This window comes from Botryllus schlosseri, chromosome 8 (genome assembly GCF_051294905.1).
Source record: "Botryllus schlosseri isolate E-star chromosome 8, Bs_hap1, whole genome shotgun sequence".
Classification (NCBI taxonomy): Eukaryota; Metazoa; Chordata; class Ascidiacea; order Stolidobranchia; family Styelidae; genus Botryllus; species Botryllus schlosseri.
In genome coordinates, this window is record NC_137243.1 from 3,517,390 (window position 1) to 3,537,305 (window position 19,916).

General features: G+C 40.5%; 1 protein-coding gene across 1 annotated transcript; it reads left to right on the forward strand.

Annotated features, from left to right (window-relative positions):
- Nucleotides 1-1,240: 1,240 nt before the first annotated feature.
- LOC145445160 (prestin-like) lies at nt 1,241-19,905 on the forward strand. The gene is made up of 14 exons (XM_080323304.1): nt 1,241-1,462; nt 2,082-2,213; nt 3,203-3,360; nt 4,149-4,328; nt 7,228-7,392; nt 7,454-7,546; nt 8,079-8,221; nt 10,134-10,278; nt 12,346-12,459; nt 12,518-12,655; nt 15,853-15,995; nt 16,060-16,197; nt 16,563-16,939; nt 18,152-19,905. The coding sequence occupies exons 1-14, from the start codon at nt 1,282-1,284 to the stop codon at nt 18,331-18,333; spliced, it is 2,289 nt and encodes a 762-aa protein (XP_080179430.1). The 5' UTR covers nt 1,241-1,281; the 3' UTR covers nt 18,334-19,905.
- Nucleotides 19,906-19,916: the final 11 nt, after the last annotated feature.

The window sequence follows — 19,916 nt, forward strand, 5'->3', positions numbered from 1 at the left end:
TTGCACAGAAGTACGTATTTGAACTTTCCGCATCATTCATACTATTATGGCGTCATAATGAGTGATACTAGAATCGGCTGGGAACTCGATTTCGCCAGGCCTTAGGTTTTATACGCTTGCAAAACAATAATAAAACCATAAGATGATCTGGCAAAGGTTGCTATATCCCGCCTATTGCGAGCGAGGGCAGGTGAATCGCGCGACATAATCCAATCGGATGCTAAACGCAGAGTACAGTGCAATTAATCATTACATTCTGTGACTCGCCATATCTGTACGATGCCGTTTGATTGCTTTTGCTCAGTGTTTATTTAGGTAAGGAGCTTATTCATATAGACTTAAAACAGCCTGGACTACAGCAAATGAACAAGCTATTATAAGAGTTACCTGAATCATGCAACGTTACATTTATTAGAAAACAGTGGTCACTCACAGCCTTTGTCTGAGGATGCATCTTGCTATCAGCCTGGAAAAACTAACTATATGAATCGAGTGGTCTACTTGGCCTTATTAGAGCGAAATGCCGGTAAGCTAAATCTAATCTAATTTGTAAAATATTTCGATGCTTTATTTTTCACTCTAATCTAATTTCTGTTTTTTCTGTGAATGCTACCGGAGAACTGTATCGTGCGAAACGAGCCAAGCTTGCTTTACTTGTACAGAAATTTGCTACTCTCATGCTCATGAAAATGACTATGAACTATGACTTGATAAGAACTGAACTTGACTCAATGTCCAAGTGTTCACGAGTTCAGTAATTCTAGTTCTAGTCTTAATTCGGAAATAAACTCTGTAGCTATAATTATAAATTTAGTCCAATTTGAAAAAATCTGTGTAGCTATAATTCTAATTTTAATGTAATTTAAAAAAAATGTAGCTAATGTTATAGTTCTAATCTAATTTGGAAAACTGAAAATTTTCTAGTTGACCAAGTCTGCATCCGATGTTTCAATCTTAATGCGTCGGAATTAAAATTGAGACTTTCGAACAGGGATACTTCATGTTTCACTATGTTCTTATGACAATTTCACTCGGAAAAGATTTGCTAACTCAACCCAAAACGGCTATCTTCTCAAGATTGCAAAACAGTTTACAGTTACAATGCTCGCTGTAATTCTCTACCATAGTTTCTGACGATTACCCACGACGAGTGTCAGCCGAAAGTAATCGGGTCTATTTCAATATGAATAATGAATATACATTAATTGTAGTATTACCTAAAAAATCAAACGCTTGTTACAGTTTAGGATAGTTAAAAAAAATTAAATCTCTGCAACAACAATGGCTACACGAAGGTCAGTGGCGTCGCAGGATAAAGGCGACTTTGGACAGCACAACGACGACGGATCTTCCACAATATGCATGGAAGACGAGTTGGAGTCGAAATACGGGGTTCATAAAGAAAAGAAAGAATGGAAAGCAAGATTTGGAAAGAAAATGAAAGAAACATGCTCCTGTTCCGGTACGAATCTTGCTTACACGTAATTTACTGCTTGAAACCAGTCTCTTTCACAAATAGGCTAACAGTTTACCACACTTTGTGCGAAAAGTTCCCGTTCACGGGGTTTCGATCGAATATTTCCGCGAACTTGATAGCAACTAAACATCATTTCCTTATTTTTCAGTGCAATTATTGCATGGTTTGATCCAATCGTCATTATCAATCCGCGTTTTTCTTTCTATATATATAAATTCAATCGGGAGCTTATTAGTGCTTTTGGTTATTTTGCGGTTTGATTCATGGTAAAGCATTGTTGTACTATAGGTGTATAACCTTCCTGCTTCATTCGTTATCCATTTGTACTTATTGTAGTTTGTCAAGAAACATTTGGATTAAAACGTTGTGTCAGATTTATACCGCGGTATAATTCTGAGTTAGGTTCTGTTTTCGCGTCGGCCTGCGACCTTTTGGGTGCGTATACGCAATGTTCTAGGTAAGAGTGTATATGAATTCCACCCTTCATACGAAGAATTGTGACGAGGATGGTTGATGTCGTAAAGATGCCTATTTAAGAAAAATGTTCCCCTAGTCTATTTCATATACTGGTATTGACTTAATGTTATATTTGCCTGTTTTTCAGGACCAAAAGCAAAGCGTATATTATTCAGAAAAATTCCGATTCTTGACTGGCTGCCCAAATACAACGTCCGTCGAGATCTCGTTGGTGACATCGTCGCCGGATTGACGGTCGGTATCGTCCATTTACCTCAAGGTAACGTATGACTAGCATTGAGGCAATGGTCAGATAATCAAATGATGCTCAAAATCACTACGTTGCGTTGAAAATATTTAATACCTACGTAAACATGGTCAATTGGTCATCCTGACGCTTTGTGTTGCAGATGTATTTCGAAAAGTTTAGGCAACAATCTGACATCAAATTCACTCTGTTATATATTCGACATAAGCATACAGAAATTTGTATTTCAAACTAAATCTCTAGTAACTGATTCGATTTTATCAGTTGTGTCAGTTTATCTCTGGGCAACTGCTCTCGTTAATGTTTTTATGGTAGTGTTCACCTGTTCATATTTAGCTCGCCTAGAAAAGTCATAGTATTTAGTGACTCGAGAGTCGATGATTTCTGAAAAACCTAGTAACAGTTCGCAATGTTCCCGAGATCAGAGATTCTTAAACTGGGATCAACGTACTGGTTTTACGGGGTCCGCGAAAGGTAAATACGTCCGCAGGAAACTACAAAACCACATCATCCTTTGAGAATGTCATCGTGAGTGGGATGGTCATTTAGGGTTACCATATACGTCCTATCTTTCATCGTATCGCGGTCTTGTGCGTTTTGGGATGATGAAATTTTTCATAGACTGACACAGATACCTTGTCTAGTAATTGGTTATCTTATTTTAGGTATGTAAAAGCCTAAATACAGTTGAGTTTGACGTGATGACCTTCCAGTTATCGGCTTGTGTAATCTCAGGGCGACGCACAACTGCCCTCAAAACTTGTGCGATCAAAAAAGAGAAGAGCCTCTTGTATAGATGGATGTTAGATATTACAATGCTATAACTTCTATTCATGCTTAATAATTTACTTTTTACGATGTGATGTAATTTTATCTCTGTTTCCAAATGCAATAATTTTGTCGAAACATATACATACATGCAGACCAGGGATATCTAGAGTTCTGCAGAGACTTAATTTCAGCGTGTTTTACAGAGGTTAAAAATCATCCATTCTGTATAGGTATGGCGTATGCTGATCTAGCCGCTTTACCTCCCGTCTACGGTCTCTACGTGTCGTTCTTTCCGGCGCTGATATTCATGCTGCTGGGTACATCGCGTCATGTTTCCATGGGGACGTACGCAGTCGTCAGCATCATGGTCGGGAATGTAATAAGCGACGTAAGTCCACGTTATCCGGAAGTCAATATTGTTTTACATCAAATAATCTATTAATCTTGCGGTCAAAAGTCATGTGCATTGCTAGGGCAATCGTATATATACAGTTATCGGTACAAAACGACGATGTAGCAACTTCTATATGTGGCAATAGTTTCAGAAGTATGAATGCGCATTCGTGATGGCTAGGGACATTTGTCAACCTTCGAAACCTTAATGTATAGTTCTAGACATGGCTTATTGTATGTTTACACCAGTCGGACTTGAACTATGAGAATTCTAGTTGTCTGATTATACTGATTAGAGCGAAACGCCGGCAATCTAATAATAATGCAATTTATGAAATGTTTATAATTCGAATTTAATTTCCGGTTTACCTGAAAATGCCACAGGAAAAATTCACAGTGCGACACAATCAAGTTTGGTGTGCAGACATTTTTCATTTTCATGCTTACGTGAATGAATTCTGATTTGATATTGGCTGAACTTGATTATTTCTTTTACGAATTCAGTAATTCAAATTCCAATCTAATTTGAATAAAACACGATTCCTGAATCGATTTAGGAATCTGGCCCGCCAGGTAGCTATTTTTCCTATATACGGCCCGCCGACTGAAGAAGTTGCCCGCCCTGTTCTAGCTACACAAGACAAGATTCATCGCATTGCGATCGTTCATTCACACGCCACCATTCTAAGTATTTTCGTTGTATCGCAATCTTGTGGTGTTTTGCAATCGTTGAAAATATCACTAAATAAATGAATGAAGAACACAGTCACCTATTTGTTGCAGCGATCGGCAGACCAATGCAATACCGAAACGGCGGAGAGCGGCACGATATCCCCAACATCGGCTACTACTCAGTCGTTCACATTTCCGGAAACCACGACAGGCGGGAATGGTTACTCCGCGTGCGAGAACAGAAAGCTGGAATTGGCGATCGCGATCGCTATGGCGAATGGTCTGCTTCAGGTTAGAGACTGCGGATCACGGGGCGGGGTGCATTTAAAACAAATGACATTTTGAAATACTTTTTAAAACAGTGCTGTAAAAAACAAAATTGTGTTCTTCTCAAAAGTTGTATAATTATGCCATAATTGTGTGAATACTTCCGGAAAAACATGTAGTATGAACCTATAAGGACGAATTGCACCCGATGTATAGCCGACGTATACGATCTGGCATGGCTGGAACCCTCGAAATCGTCGTCGGTTCAGCAGTTATAGCAAGTAGATATGGATCATCGGTACGGACTGGACGTTCTGATGATGGCGACCGCCAACCGTGAAAACGCTGCATAACGATGTAGTCCTGGTCAAAAGAGAGGTGCCGGAAGCCTTTCTCGTAAAGGAGGCATCCTATATTTTCAATTGACAATGTCAATCCACTTTGACATCACATTGAAAGATACGTTGCCGAATTCCTGTACCTAGAATCGAAAATCTTAATCCTGTACATCTGTACTTCAGGTATGCGACCGCGTACTCCCGCGCTTTACCCGTTATCTTCGTTAATTCGTGATTTACGGACTTTCGCATCCAATACCAACATCTAAAATCCACATACCTATATAAAGTTTCGTGTCTATGGTTCTATGGCGCATTGTCATTTCGAAACCGCATGCGTACGGTATTACGTGCGAAATTAAAGTAAAGTAAAGTATGGCGTACCCACACCACGTCGGCTAACATCATTAGCAATCATTGTGAGTCGTCCAGTACACGAATACGTGATTCAATTTATAGTATCTACAGAGGAATCCCGCTTGCGTATCTTAGTAACAATAGACAATCGATTTGGCTGTTCCAGGTATGAAATTCGTAATGTCCTGGCCGGTTATCAACGGTAATCCTTTATGCTGCGGTGTTGTAGACGTTGTACATCACGATGTAATTATGCTTTCATATTTTTATTCAACGAAATAAAGGTAGTTTGCGACCTTTGAGTTATGCAAAGTTGCGACCTTTGTATAGTGAAAAGTTATGTCAACTATCTGCTTCGTGTATAACAGTGGATCTTAACTAGGGATGGTGTGAACCTCTGAAAGGTTCAGGTTCGTGTGAACGCGAACCTTTTTGAAAGGTTCTGTGTGAGCGCGAACGTGAACCTCATTACGTCACGTGACGTCATATTGCTAATTTCAACCCTATATTTAAATGAAGTGATAGCCTATATTAATGTACACGATACCTAGCGACGACTCGGGCCACATAATGCCACAATGCTGAAGTACATATTGACGTTTTAAAAGTCGCTAAATGTATCAACTGAGGCAATCAAATGATATATTAATCCCATAAAATCAATATCTTCCGTCGCATTGCCAAGAATTTCGACGAGAATTTGATAGCGAATACAAGCTTACTCCTTAACGGTCTAGGCCAGACCGGACAATGTATTCGGCGTCTGGATGTTGCTACATGGATATAGAGCGGAGTGTACAACGGGTTTCTATACTTGCTATTGATATTACCCCATTAACAAGTTATACAGCAGTACCCAACACCCCAATAGCTCGGATTTTGTTTTTATGATACATTAAGATTGACCCTGTGCAAGATTGACCCTGTACGCCTGCTAGATTTTAACATCAGAAAACGATATCTATCTCTCATTGATTGGTCGAATAAGCATCATTCGCTGACTACATGTAGTGTATTTCGCTCTTGACGTTGTGTGATTGCGGGTCAAGCTCACAGCAGAGAGTCACTAAATATTGACAAACGGGAAGCTGGATATTTCGAGCAAACTTTTCTAACAAATCAAGTAAAATGTTTGAGATTGTCAAGGTGCATGCTCGTTTAGTGTTGATGGTTTATGCTGCCAGCGCCATGACGCAGTTGAAATGCAATAAATTTGAACCAAAGATGTTATAATAAAGTGAAAATTGTAATATATGAAAAAGGTTCACAGTACAGAACCTACCTAGGTTCTGTTGTGAACGCGAACCTCAAAATTTCCGAGGTTCACACACAGAACGCGAACGTGAACCTCACGTTCACACCATCCCTAATCTTAACACTATGGTTTCCATGAGCTCAGGGGTTCCCTAGAGGTCTGGACACACACTGAACTCACACATATGATTGTGATGATACGTCCGTCCCAGCCCTCATTGGTTGCAAGTATTTAGCCACGACCAGGAGTCGAATTGTGACCGCGTGATGGCAGGTCGTGTGTATAGTGGCGTTACGCAGTGGAAGTCGCAGTTCGGATTTGAAACCCCGTCCTTCTGAAATGCTATAGATCTGTCTCCAATATTTCGAAGCTCATTTTTAGCTTGGCGAAATAGCGTAGTGGTATGATCCGCAACTGCAGCACCAATGGGTTGCGGGTTCGAGTCCGACCGAGGTCGACTCCAAAATTCCTACGTAAGTGTTGGAGGTTTATCTAGGCTCCTCCTCGCCATCTCATCCGTGTAAGCGGTGTTTTATAAAAGCCTAGACATGGGCCGTGCTACAAGTCGGCAGCTACGGATTAAAAAACTGGCCAAGTGTAAATGACCAAATACTAGTCGACACAAACCATGAATACCTCAAAACAAACAAACAAAAAGCTTATTTGTAATTAAGCAATTGGCATCAAGCAGTTGCGTTTCGACCGACTAATGCGATGCACTTTTCACCCGCATTTCTGAACTATAGTATCTAAAACGGAACAGCAGAAGCCATACTTATTGGTGATACATGCTTAATATGTTTTCGTTTTGTGCGAAAATTATATTTTAATGGATTTTCTTTTAACACAGTTCATTTTAAGCGCCAGTAATGAATAGTAATGTAGATTCTTGTATTTATGACTCATCGAACATTTGGAATTCCGCGGTTTAGTAAAGGTATATAGTATTGTATACCATGATTTTCATTTTCAGATTTTAATGTCCATATCACGGCTCGGAATAGTCACCACGTACCTGTCGACTCATCTTATATCTGGGTTTACGTGCGGTGCCGCGTTTCACGTCCTGACCTCGCAAATTTCGAAACTTTTGGGACTCGACGTGGGCCGTAAATCCGGCGCGTTTTCGGTAATTTATGTAAGTCAATACGGTTGTCCTGAACTTGGTCGTCCTACTACGCAATAAACTCTTTTGGCAGACCTACATAGAAATTTTCCAAGAGATTACCCAGACGAATTGGGCCACTGTGATCGTGTCGATTTGCTGTATCATATTCTTAGTCATCGGCAAGGTTTGTATATGAAAGCTTAGTGCAGAATGTGTCTAGACGGCGTGCACTTGGTGCAGCGATTAGCAACCAGTTATCTAAATCTTCTCGATGGGATTACGGGGGGAAAATAAACAATAAAAGTTGACTCCGCGGTCACAGCCCATCAGGGACTCGGATGAGCGTATTTCTAGTCTTGTATCTCAGTGATAGATCGATCTGCACCCGATTACTCGAGAAAAGTGTGTGTATATGCCCCTTTTCACACTCTGATTCATGATAGATTTGAAGTTGTCCTTGAAAAGCTTCTTGGAGATACAGAACTTCAATATACATTTGAATAGCGTATTCATATTGAAACAAACCCGAATATTTTCGGCTGACCCTGGTCAAGGGTAAGGGTACCAGTACTAGTTACTGACGATTACCCTTAACAAGTGTCATCCCAGAATATTCGGGTTTATTTCAACATGAATATACTATTCAATTGTATATTGAAGTTTTCTTCACAATATGTTATTTCAAAATTTTAAAATACAATTATTGTCTGTGGTAGGAAATTAATCGAAGATACCACGATAAATTACCCGTCGCGATACCCTGGGAATTGGGGGTCGTTATTTTTGCCACGATTGGTTCTTACTTTGGGGATTTGAATGGAAACTACGGTGTCGCTATCGTCGGGGATATTCCTACTGGGTGAGTACACGAAAATCGATAACATACAATGCAGAATCGCTTATTTTGTAGCTTTCATTATTGAAACACCGATATCTTAAAATTACAATAATCCAATCATAATGTATTCAGCTCTCTGCTATCCTACGAAATTGTAGAATGTTACAGGTAGTACTGGTCTATACTGTTCGTTAAAGTGTCGATCAAGAATTGAAAGCCCGTTTTAATGTTCAATATAATCTGACTTCGTACTCAGGCGCGTCTGATCATAAGAACGCAGCTGTGACTTTCACACATGGTGATGCCACCAACATGGTGTTGTGGTCTGCAAGATCGATCCGTCTAAACATAAATTTATGGTCGTATGGTTACAAATGAAAAGGACATTCTTACCAGTTGATGCTATCACACAATCCATATTTCGCTCACGATTCCACGGCAAACGAGAACCGCCATGATACTACATTGCGCGATTAGCGAATTTCGAACTTCAGATTACAAGCATATGATCGAAATATGATACTGATCACAAGTTATTTTGTAATATGCGTAAATCATTTCGAATCCCTTTTATATGCATACCCCAGTAATAGATTCGGATTGCGACATTGCAGTGTTGCGATAAGATAATTATATCAACCACAAATCTATATATTAGTGGCATAAAATATTGTGACATGCAATCAGGGTACCTATTCTGACATACTAAATAGACCCCAAGTTACAATAGCCCTGCGTATTGGGTCGAAAACGTCCAGCCTCACCGGAACATATATTATGAACTGTTGCTAAGCCAAACCCGCGAAATCACGAATGTTTCCGCGGTATACATGACGTAATAATCATCAACATTGGCGCCATCGCCCGGACATCATGTTTTCCGAAACCAAGCCACGAACATATTGGATCTTAAATATGTGTCGGTAACAATACTAAAAATGATGGGCCACTGAGTCGAGCGTGCGAAAAACATAGCATTCTTTGAAATGATTTGAAATTCCTACTGATATGTATGTTGTGAAACAGTCAATGCAAGAGGCCAGTAGCAGGCCGCAATCTATCGTCTGTCGGCCGAACTTTGAGCGTATCTGCCTCAATGTTGCTGTTTGTGGTGTTCATGGTGTTTTTCGAGTGTAGTGGTCATTCGCATCAGGCCGATATTCTTTATTATAACTTACTTGCTGCTGACTTGTAGCACGGCTCACTTCTAGGCCACTTCTATGCAAGTACCACTGAAGGCATAGCCAACGATATTAATTCCGAAACATAGTTAAGTATGCAAGGTCTGGACCCATGTTGTAATGACTCGAGACTTGGCCCTTGAAATGGAAAATGACTCGACTCGATCTGAGTCAATTTCCGTATTGCCTTGACTTATACTCAATCATTGTACTCGATCAAGTTGTATGATTCGAGACATTCTATATGACTTGATTCAATTCTCGTGTTGAGGAATAGGCGCATAAAACCTATTTTATCTGATCGAATAGACATGTTGATAGTAAGAAAAATTAATATATTTGGAATGCGAGGCCTTCGATATCACCCAAGAGTTTCACAGTAGTAAGTTGAACCCGTCGTGATCCCAATAATGACCTGAACTTGACTCGGTGTTGAATTTAAAATGACTTGACTTGACTCGAGTCAAAGCTATAAAAGTAAGATTGAATTGTGACTCGGAACCTTGTGACTTGGTTATAACCCCGTTGAAGAGACCCTTTGCATAGGACCTGAAACACCGGCATCATGATAATGTGTAAGGTCTGTCATTTATCTATACTCAATAAAAAACGTTATATCGCTATGAAATATATTGTGTTGGGTGTACTGCTAATGTGTGATATTCACCAATGTTCAAGACAGCCGTTGGAATTAACCGCATTTAGTTAATGACTAAGTTTTATGGCTGATCCATTGCGATATTTCCGTTTAGAATACGCACGTCCGTGCCGAATTTCACCATAGTCGGACAGGTGATCGTCGACGCCATCGCCATCGCGATCGTGGCTTTCGCGACCGAGATATCCCTCGCGCAAATGTTCTCCGAGAAGCACTCGTACAAGATCGATGCGGATCAGGTATTCAGCGCGATTAGACTTAAATCCGTTGACTCACCGGCTGAGTCACCGGCGTATGAACTATGTGCCGTTGATCGCAAGGGATCCGTGAAGCCTCGCATTATCACGTTTCCATAATTTGTCTTTTGTCGGGAATTTCAACTCGCACGACCCCCGCGAGATGAAAACGTGAGCGATTTCATGTCTGTATTTCTACTTCTGGCATGTGCAAATACACATAGACAGGATGAGAGGGATTAGCGAAATGGTTGGTATATTCCCGCAACCGCGCTAGTCAAAAAACTTGGGACAAAACTAGGAAAACGGTCGATACCATATTTGAACAACGAGAATGTTTTCAGCCTTTTAAAAATTACATTAAAATAACAATTATTGTTACACATTTTTTCCACATTGAATTAGAATTGGAATTACTGAATTCGCGAAAACTTGGAAATTGAATTCATTACCGAATTACAAAGAAACGCAACACATATCAAGTACAGTTCATACCAAATAAGAGTCCATTCTCGTGAGCGCAAGAAGATTGACTCGTTTCGCACGATACAGTTCTCCTGTCGCATTTCCATGAAAGCAGAAATTAGATTAGAATTTGATCGTAGAAACACTTCTCAAATTAGATTATAATTACATTACTGGAATTTCGCTCTAATTTGTCTACTTATAGAGAACTAGAACCACCTAGTTAACAAACTCTGGTTGATGCATAGATAACAATCGTGGATGGGAGATTCCCTTTCGATAATGGAGCTGTGGGTTCCTAGAATGTCACCAGCAACGTCGCGACCGAAAAAATCGACTCGTGGTTGGCTGGGCACACGTAGACAAAAGTTAAGGAGCGTGTAATTTAAAGCGTGCGTTGAGCGCGGCTCGATCAGCTGTGCTCCGAAAATCAGAGCTACTTGTCAGTATAAAAGTGCTAAAAACCGTGATAACTACGTTAAAACCATCTGTTTGCCAGTACATTGCTTACGATCGCTCTACAAATAGTGACTGTTAGTTTTCGTGAACCATATTGCTTCGAAGGGTCAAAAGTTGTTTCAAATAGTATGCCTAATGTGTTCGATGATTTTTTATACCTGTTAAAGATGTTCAATTTGATAATACAATTCCTAGTCTAAGGGCTCTATATACTTACCCCCGTCCAGATTAGTAGGTCTATTGACTATACACGTTGGACCTGTCATTCTAATACACTGCCGCAACATATTCGTGAATTGCCGTCGGATTCAAACGAGACATACTCGATTAAGTGTAATCGGCCTGGTAACACTGATACCATACTTAACCCCGGTATCGCTTCCAATTTTATATGTTTGCTGCTCTAAGTAAACTAGAATTTCTATTCATGTCGACACAGTGTACCGGTACTTGTTTGATGCGGGTGTGGTATCGATCATGCCTAAACGATACCGAATACCATGCTAGCGTTTTATCAGTATAGTTTTTGTTTCGGTTTGTTCATTATGTATTTTGGTTGGACGAAAAGTGAAAGTCTGTTTCTCTCGTCACAGTTGCACTGTTGGAGTTTAGCAATTATATTTTGGGTACCAATCAGAGTTTATCAACTATAAAATTTTCAGCTTTTTCAAATTAGATAAGAATTAGAATGACTGAATTCACGAAAACTTTAACTTTGAACGGAGTTCAGCTCATATCAAATCAATATTTCATTTTCATAAGCACGCGAATGTCAACCGTCTGTACCGTATGCTGGACTCGTTTCGTACGTCGCAATTCTGTATAGCATTTTCAGTAAATCCAGAGATGAGATGAGTATTAATGTAATTATGCCACTAGAATTATCTGGTCAGATAATAATATATATTTTTCCATTAGACTTATAACCAGTGTACAGTGTACTGCCATTTCGTTACGTTATTACCATTACCACGTGAGCACGCGCGCACCAGTCGTGCTGTAACGTGATTGTGAACGTCAAGATATCACATGGCAAAATCAATCATGCTCATCCGATTATGCAACGCAATTCATCATGCTATCAGTTGCGATGAACTTTGGAATGAACGAAGGAATGTTGACTTCATTTGACTTTTCTTTATGTAGGAACTATTAGCTCTTGGAGCGGGTAACGTGGTCGGATCATTCTTTTGCTGTTTTCCGGCCGCCACGTCATTGTCAAGATCTGTGATATGGGAAGAAGCAGGCGCGAAGACGCAGGTTTGATACACGTCTGATTACCAGCGATGTATGTATGGTGACAAATCTATATTTGTAGTTAACTGGAGCGTTTTCTTCCACGCTATTGCTGTTTGTGTTGTTCTGGATTGGACCCCTCTTCGAGACCGTGCCTTCGGCTGCTCTAGCATCCATCATTGTGGTAAATCTCAAAGGCATGTTAAGACAATTTGAAAAGGTAATATATTCGTTTTACACATAGTCCGGCGCCCTGTGAACTAACCGACGGTTACAATTGGTTTGTATTATAATAAATTTCATTAATATCTGAATCTGACAGTTCATTTCCAACGTGTATTGTGTAGTTAATGAGTTCCTTTGACCGCGCGCGTGACTTCAAAATAGATTGCCTAACAAATAACATATCCTCCAGTTAAAATTACCATAGAAGCCAAACAAACAGGACATGTTAGCAAACATTCAGGTAAAGTGTATTCAAGTTATGCATTATGCAAGTCACGATGCTCAAGGAAAATGCACTGCAACTTGTTCCGGTCACGAACGAGCAGTTACTAAAATCCATAGTCATTATCACCATCTCTAAAAGTTCTCGTTTGTTTGTCAGCGTAACCCTAACAGATTGCACTATATTTGCCTGAAAACATAATAGTGACTTGCTGATTGCATACCATGAATAAACCTGAATCGGACATTATGATGTACAAAGAGAGATCCACCAAGGGTAAATCAGCTGATGGTAACCTTTGCGCGTGTAAACACTGCATGTTACTCTTATAAACCGTTCTCATCCACAGTGATGTGCAAACACCAGCTCATAATGCAATATAACAGATGATATATTTGCAATGCGAGGATGACTAGCTGTAGCCTTTATTTGTTGTCCATATTGCTGGCGACTTACAAATTACGAGTGACAGCGTCAGACCGAAGTGCATACACCACATAAGCAATGATTTACACTTGATAGATTCATTGTGGGGCTCTAAAGTCATGTCGGTCTTCATTGTACATCGTAATTCATAATACGAACCAGTGGCGGCTCGTGACAATATCGGGTGGTGGGGCAAGGGCTGCAAGCGACTTTTTATCAAGATGACGTCACAATCGCGTTTTCCAACGTAAACAAGTAACTTAATGATGGTACGGTAACATGAATTTCCCGGCAACAGTGATTTTAACGTATGTGCCACGAGACTCGAGAGGTCCGCCGGTGAGCTGTGACTTGAAGTATGGGAACTGCGTAAACGGCGTACGGAAAAAAGATTCAACACGGTTCATGTTCGCACTAGGCCTGACTAATTATCTGCAGAAATGGAAATGACTATAACTCGAGAGATAGCGTAAGCCTAATTGGAAAGGTCAACGAGTTCGGACAGATACGCAATTGTTATCTCATAGATTGGGCCTGTCATATTGAATCCAAAACATCATTCTGAAGAACTAAGAATAGCAGCCTCGGAAATTCGGTCTCGGTACAGCATAGAAGATTTTGGCCTTGAAACTGGAGACTGTAACACGACACATACGGCTTTATTACTGTCTATAGGTCTGCTGCGAAATCGCCTTTGGAATATATATATTACCGAATAAATACGTGGATGAAAGCCTTAAACTTAGTACACTGTTACATGACATCATCGAGAAGTGTCCTCATGGCCCTTTTCGGTATGGCGCACTGTCAAAATTAATGCGAACAGACCAACACCGAATTTTGCGTAAAATTTACTGAGGAATAGGCTGATCAAGTGATCAGCTGTTAGCCGCCATCGAAAACTAAATAGCTATCGCGCTTGAGGGGGTTGTAAGCAAATGGCTTGACGGCCACAATTTCACGGTGAAATTGACATTGGAGGATATAATATCAAAGTAAATATTTGAATGGAATCTGAGAATGATATCATCATCTCAGTTAACGTTACCGCAGATACAACGGCTTTTGCGTGATATCCGCAATGCGTTGAAGGCTAAAGTGTCAGAGCGGAGCGCATCTCTACCATGCTCGACCTTGATAACGAAATTACTGCCCTAATCATTGAGTGTCAACCTTGAGACTTGGCATAGCGTTCGATATAAAAATCAAGACATACTGTTCAAAAGCTTATGACGGATCTAGGTAAGGAGCATCGTTAAAATCAATAGAGACCAATACCGGCTTTGCGTATAATCTGTTAGCGATAAATGAGAGTCAGCTCTCACTCGAATTAGGAAACGAAATTACCACTAACACAGTTCAGTGACAAACTTTACACTTGGTACAGCGTTCGATACTAACGTTAAGACTTACCGTGCCAAATGTCATAACCGATCTCAGTATTGAACATCGTCAAAATCAATGGATTGGATACCAATACCAGCTTTTGAGTAAAATCTGTTTGCGATACATGAAGGATCAGCACACACTCAACTTCGGAAACGGAATTACTACCCTAAACTTTAAGTAAAACCCCTGAAACTTGGGGCAGTGTTAAATACCACCATCACGACATGACATACCAAGTTTCAAGAGTTTTCATGGTGTGAAACACCATCAAAATCGACCTATACCACCAAAGGTCGACTAAACGCATATGACGGTAACCGAGTTCAGCTATAGATACGATTGTTACATCACACCTTAAGGGCACAGAGCTAATTTGCCCCGGTTGCTCGGTCATTTTATGAATAGGAGAGAGTAAATTACCGTTTCTTTATTGTGCGCGGCTTTGAGAGAATAGACAGTGAAAGCTTGTTATGAGCGCTACCGGGGCATGCCCCGGCTAGGCATTCGCAAAGCAAAAACACAGAAGAGAATTCGATTTTCGTAGAGACTTCGCTATGTATGGGCATTTACAAGCGAAAGGACAAGAAGAATACGATTTTCGCTGTGGTTTCGGTATATATAGATTGGTGTGCGTCTATAAATGGTAAAGAATTGTTATTGAAGAGAATTTTAGGTGGGGCAATGCCCCAGTTGCCCTATAGGACGAGCCGCCACTGATACGAACTAAATATGACATGGTTTTCGCCAACATAATCCGATGCTTCTGGGAAAATCAAGACTTATACCGGTGTGGTATCGAGTGTCAGTCTAGTTGTGGGTATTCTAGATAGATTTTAAACAGATCCAACAATATGAAGTCGTTTTGCTAACTTACTGCTAGTTCGCATCAAGCACTGTAGCATGACGGCACACTTCCATTTGTTATGTTACATAATACCGGTCAACATAGTATAACCAATTTGAAGTTGATGTCAAACCGGCGTACGATCGTAAAATAATTCCGTCAGCTCGTTAACAATATTAGTCGTAAATAGTTGTGGGCAAATTCCAAAAAAATACCTTATACAATAGTATGCACTTTTCAGCTTCCAGAAGTTCTTGAATACCAACGTGTTGGAGTTTCCGATGATATAATTATTACATTTGGAACACAGATACCTCTTTTATGGCGAGTTAGCAAGATTGATGCCATCATATGGCTCGTGACTTGGGCGATGGTGGTCTTAATCGGAGTGTCGGTGGGACTCGGAATCGCGGTCATTTTCGAAATCTTCACAGTCGTAGTAAGAGCACAGATGTGGGTTTGTCAATTGTTGAAAGATAAAAAATGTATGCGCCAATACATTTGACTGATATTTCAGAATGAATGGGGCGGTGATGGGAAAAGTGGGAGGTATTGGGGAGTATAGACCGAAGAAAGAATATCACACGGAAGAAGACGAAGACGGCATTGTTATCTTCCAATATCCTGGACCTTTGATTTTCGCCAATAAAGTTCGGTAAGACGAATACCGCACACGTCGAATGCCATAACGTGAGAATTCGCAGACAACATTTGTCAGTACGGTATTTATATTGGTATATCCTGATCTCTGACACCACCTAACGAGTATAACTTTCCACATCAGTCATATATGTTTGACGTAGTGCCGTCATAATGTGCGGTACTGAACACGAATCATCAGGTACTCAATTTTGCACTGCTTCACGATTTTAAAGTTATAGAAGTTGGGAATTTCCTTGCTACCTTTGCCCTTGACACATTTATTACTACCGTAGGCTACATAGTTGCTCAGCTGCCCACGAGGTGATTATTCATCCGACGGACGAAAATATACCAATCATCAGCAATGATTCTTTGCAGTTTTCAAAAGCAAATTAACCACGCGCTGGGTTTCGACCCCGCTCTGACTTCGAAGAAAAAGAAGAAGAAAGCCGGCGAGAAATCCGACAAAGCTTTGACGTTGCGGAACGACGCCTACAACGAAGACAAAGGCGAAGATGGTAGCGATGTTACTGAAGTAAAGATTGCAATTGATAAAGAACCCGAAAGTCATGCTACTGGCGACACGAAGGAAGACGAATTGTCGACGATATCTTATAAACCGAAGCGCGTTTCGCATTTGATATTGGACATGAGCTGCTGTCCGTATGTCGATAACGACGGCGCACAGATCATCAAGAAAGTGTGGGGGACACTCAAAAAAGTTGACATTCAAGTGTACGTTGCTTGTTGCTGTGGTAAGTTCATATTCCATGCAACTATTTGCGTTATACGTGTTCTTTTCGAAAAACTTTTTTTGCTTATTTTTCTCCGCTAATTAGTGGAGATATAACGGTACGATGAAACTTTTACGCAATCAAGAGTGTGAAACGTTTTCAATTTAACAGAATTGTTACTGTCGCGATGGTAATACTAAAAATATCCGCAAATCAAGGGATTTACAACGTAATATTACTGGTAAATCCATCGATATCATCTTAATCCGCCTAGTAGGCCTATTATATACGCCAACATTCGACGACATTTTCCAATGTGTGAAATGAATAATCATAATCAGCTGTTCCATACTATCTTCATCCGTTCAACACACATAATGTAGCCGAATGTCGAAACGACCAAGTACACTGTCTCTCAATCTAACATCCACCTCGGCCTAACGCCTGTGTATCAGTATTCGATCTTCATCTTTCGGATGTCATGGTCCTCGCCCATTCCTGGTTCAGGTATGGGGCGAGAGATTGATTGTATTGCATGCTATTACAGCTACCGTCACTTACAGTTATACCATGCACGTACCACCGTATGTTTTGTTGTTGATGACAATACTGTCCGGAAGAGAGCGTCAGTAAATATTCATTGGCCTGCCGCAATCGCAAACACGAGAGGAAGAGTACTCATGAACACCTGTCAGAGAAATAATGTCGCTCTATCCATAATGAACCTTCTGACTGACGCGTTGATGTTTTCACGCATTGGGGAATTTTTTCTCACTATACGAAATCCAGGGATATATAGAATGAGTTATATATATCCCTGTACGAAACCGTACGTTTGAGTTTATAGATTTCTATTCTTGGCCCTCCCCCATAGATATGCAAAAGAATACTTGGATGTGCAGAACAGAACCACTTGCGTTGTATTCGTCAAACGAACATAATCCACAACAACTGCGACTGCCCAGTCACAGCATGACTGATAGTGGTTGAAGGAATCGGTAACACAGTGCCTGCGCATATTTTGTCACAATGCAGTGCGTAGCTGCACCTCCAGCATTTGAGCAGAGATCCTAAATTCGTTCAACGCATATGTAATCCACTCTCACACTCAATTCATAGACCTTCCATAGACCGCTCTAAACTTCACCTTGATGCAGTCGCACACACTGCGGCGCAGTGATTATGATCAGTAAATGAAAAGTATAGTAAATATACCGGTGTCGATATTTTCAGGTGACATTCGACGTGCGCTGTCGCTGGTATGCGACGGAAAGCCACCTCCATTCTACGTTTCCATCGATTCCGCATTGGAAATTGCCAACTTAGAAAGATCCAATGCAGATTCGTCCAGTGCATACGAAGAGAATGAGAGAGAAAGAGAATCTAACCGTGGTAACGAAACGACAGCCCTCTAAGTCACCCTATCTTGGGTACGCTTTCCCACCGATCTCGCTGCCGGTCAGCGTAAACGTGTGGGTCGATATCAAGTTGTGATAACCAACGTTTTAAAGTTTGGTAAAATAAATAACAAGACATCAAGGAGGCTGAAATAGCGGGATGATACGCAAAAAATCAATCTCGAAGAGACATTATAGCAACCTTTGCATTTGTACGCGAGTTTCATCTCTGGAACACGAAACGAACCTGAATTTTCTCCAGGAAGTGGTATGATGAAAGCTCCACCTTTCTGACACAGTGACCGTTACTAGGCTACAAAATGAACCAGTGTTGCAAACGCAATAAGTCGCAACATATTCTGTGTAACTATAGTTTGAGGCCTGGGATGACACACTTTCTCGTCACCACGACGCTATTGAGTGTTGACCCATCGGTTGATTCAGGCGCGCAGTGGCAATTTTGTAGCCGGAGTTGTGCTGGTCATGAAAACCACGGTTCCTTGTCCGAAATGTACGCATTTGAAAATATCATGTCAACTATTTCCTGTTTAAACCACGATATATCTACATCATTATTTAAAGTAGGCCTATATAGCAGTAAACACCAACCACGATAACCTATCCTTTTCCTCTCAATTATTCCTTGTAAAAGCGCCTCTTTTACTGGCAGCTATTAGGGCTGGGCACAATGATTTGAGTACTCGAATCTGAATCGAGCATCAATTTCAATGATTCGAGTCGAGTAGTAAAAGACCTTTTTTCGAGTACTGAAATTATACGCTCGTCGCCACTGAAATTTAATTTATCAATAAAAATTATAGCTTCGATACTATTTTCCACTGTGGAAGCCGTGAAACCTTGATAGGCCGTACCGCAGCATACAAAACAGGGTATAAAGTACTAGTACAAAGCTACGAACGTTACTGGAAACAGCATATTTCCGGAGTCGCGGGCATCCCACAACATTGTCACAAAGCGCAATGAAATCGGTATGGTCGAAAAAATACTAAGTATGGTTAATGTGATGGATAACATGTATTAAATTCTTTGTGGTGGCATAAGAGGTACATATTTGAACTTTGACATATTACATTATGCTCTGACGTCATAATGAGTGATACTAGAATCGAATCACTCAGGTACTCGAATTTGTCCAGCCCTACTGGCAGCATATATTGATTTTGAGATCCCAACCCAGGACCATATTGTATAGCTGTAACTTTCGACCTCTATTTCGCAAATTCCCATCTCACATACCGTGACATCAACCTGGCTGATGTGAGGACTGGTTCCGTTGCATAGCTGGATACTGCAATTGCACACCGTCTTGTCCCTGAACGTTAACATCATCTATTGATGGTATGGTTAACCAGAATTGTAGCAATTGCATCGCAACTTTCGTGTGATCCCTCTGTCGAATAGTGCCAAATAATTTATTTGTACAAGTGGGTGCTATTCAGTGTATCGGTATAGTCTTTAATGCTGCATAATTATTCGCCAAGTTTTATTGGCCTCGATTATCGACTAATCATTACCAGCGTTACCTGCTTCTTGATAACAATTGTCAAACAATAAGTCTTCGGAATGCAAGTTGCCTGGGT

Excerpts from the sequence above, each read along its gene's own strand:
- LOC145445160 (XM_080323304.1), top strand. The coding sequence starts at position 1,282 with ATGGCTACACGAAGGTCAGTGGCGTCGCAGGATAAAGGCGACTTTGGA. Across the intron at positions 1,463-2,081 it reads AGAAACATGCTCCTGTTCCG|GACCAAAAGCAAAGCGTATA; the intron begins GTACGAATCTTG and ends CCTGTTTTTCAG. Across the intron at positions 16,198-16,562 it reads ATTTTCGCCAATAAAGTTCG|TTTTCAAAAGCAAATTAACC; the intron begins GTAAGACGAATA and ends GATTCTTTGCAG.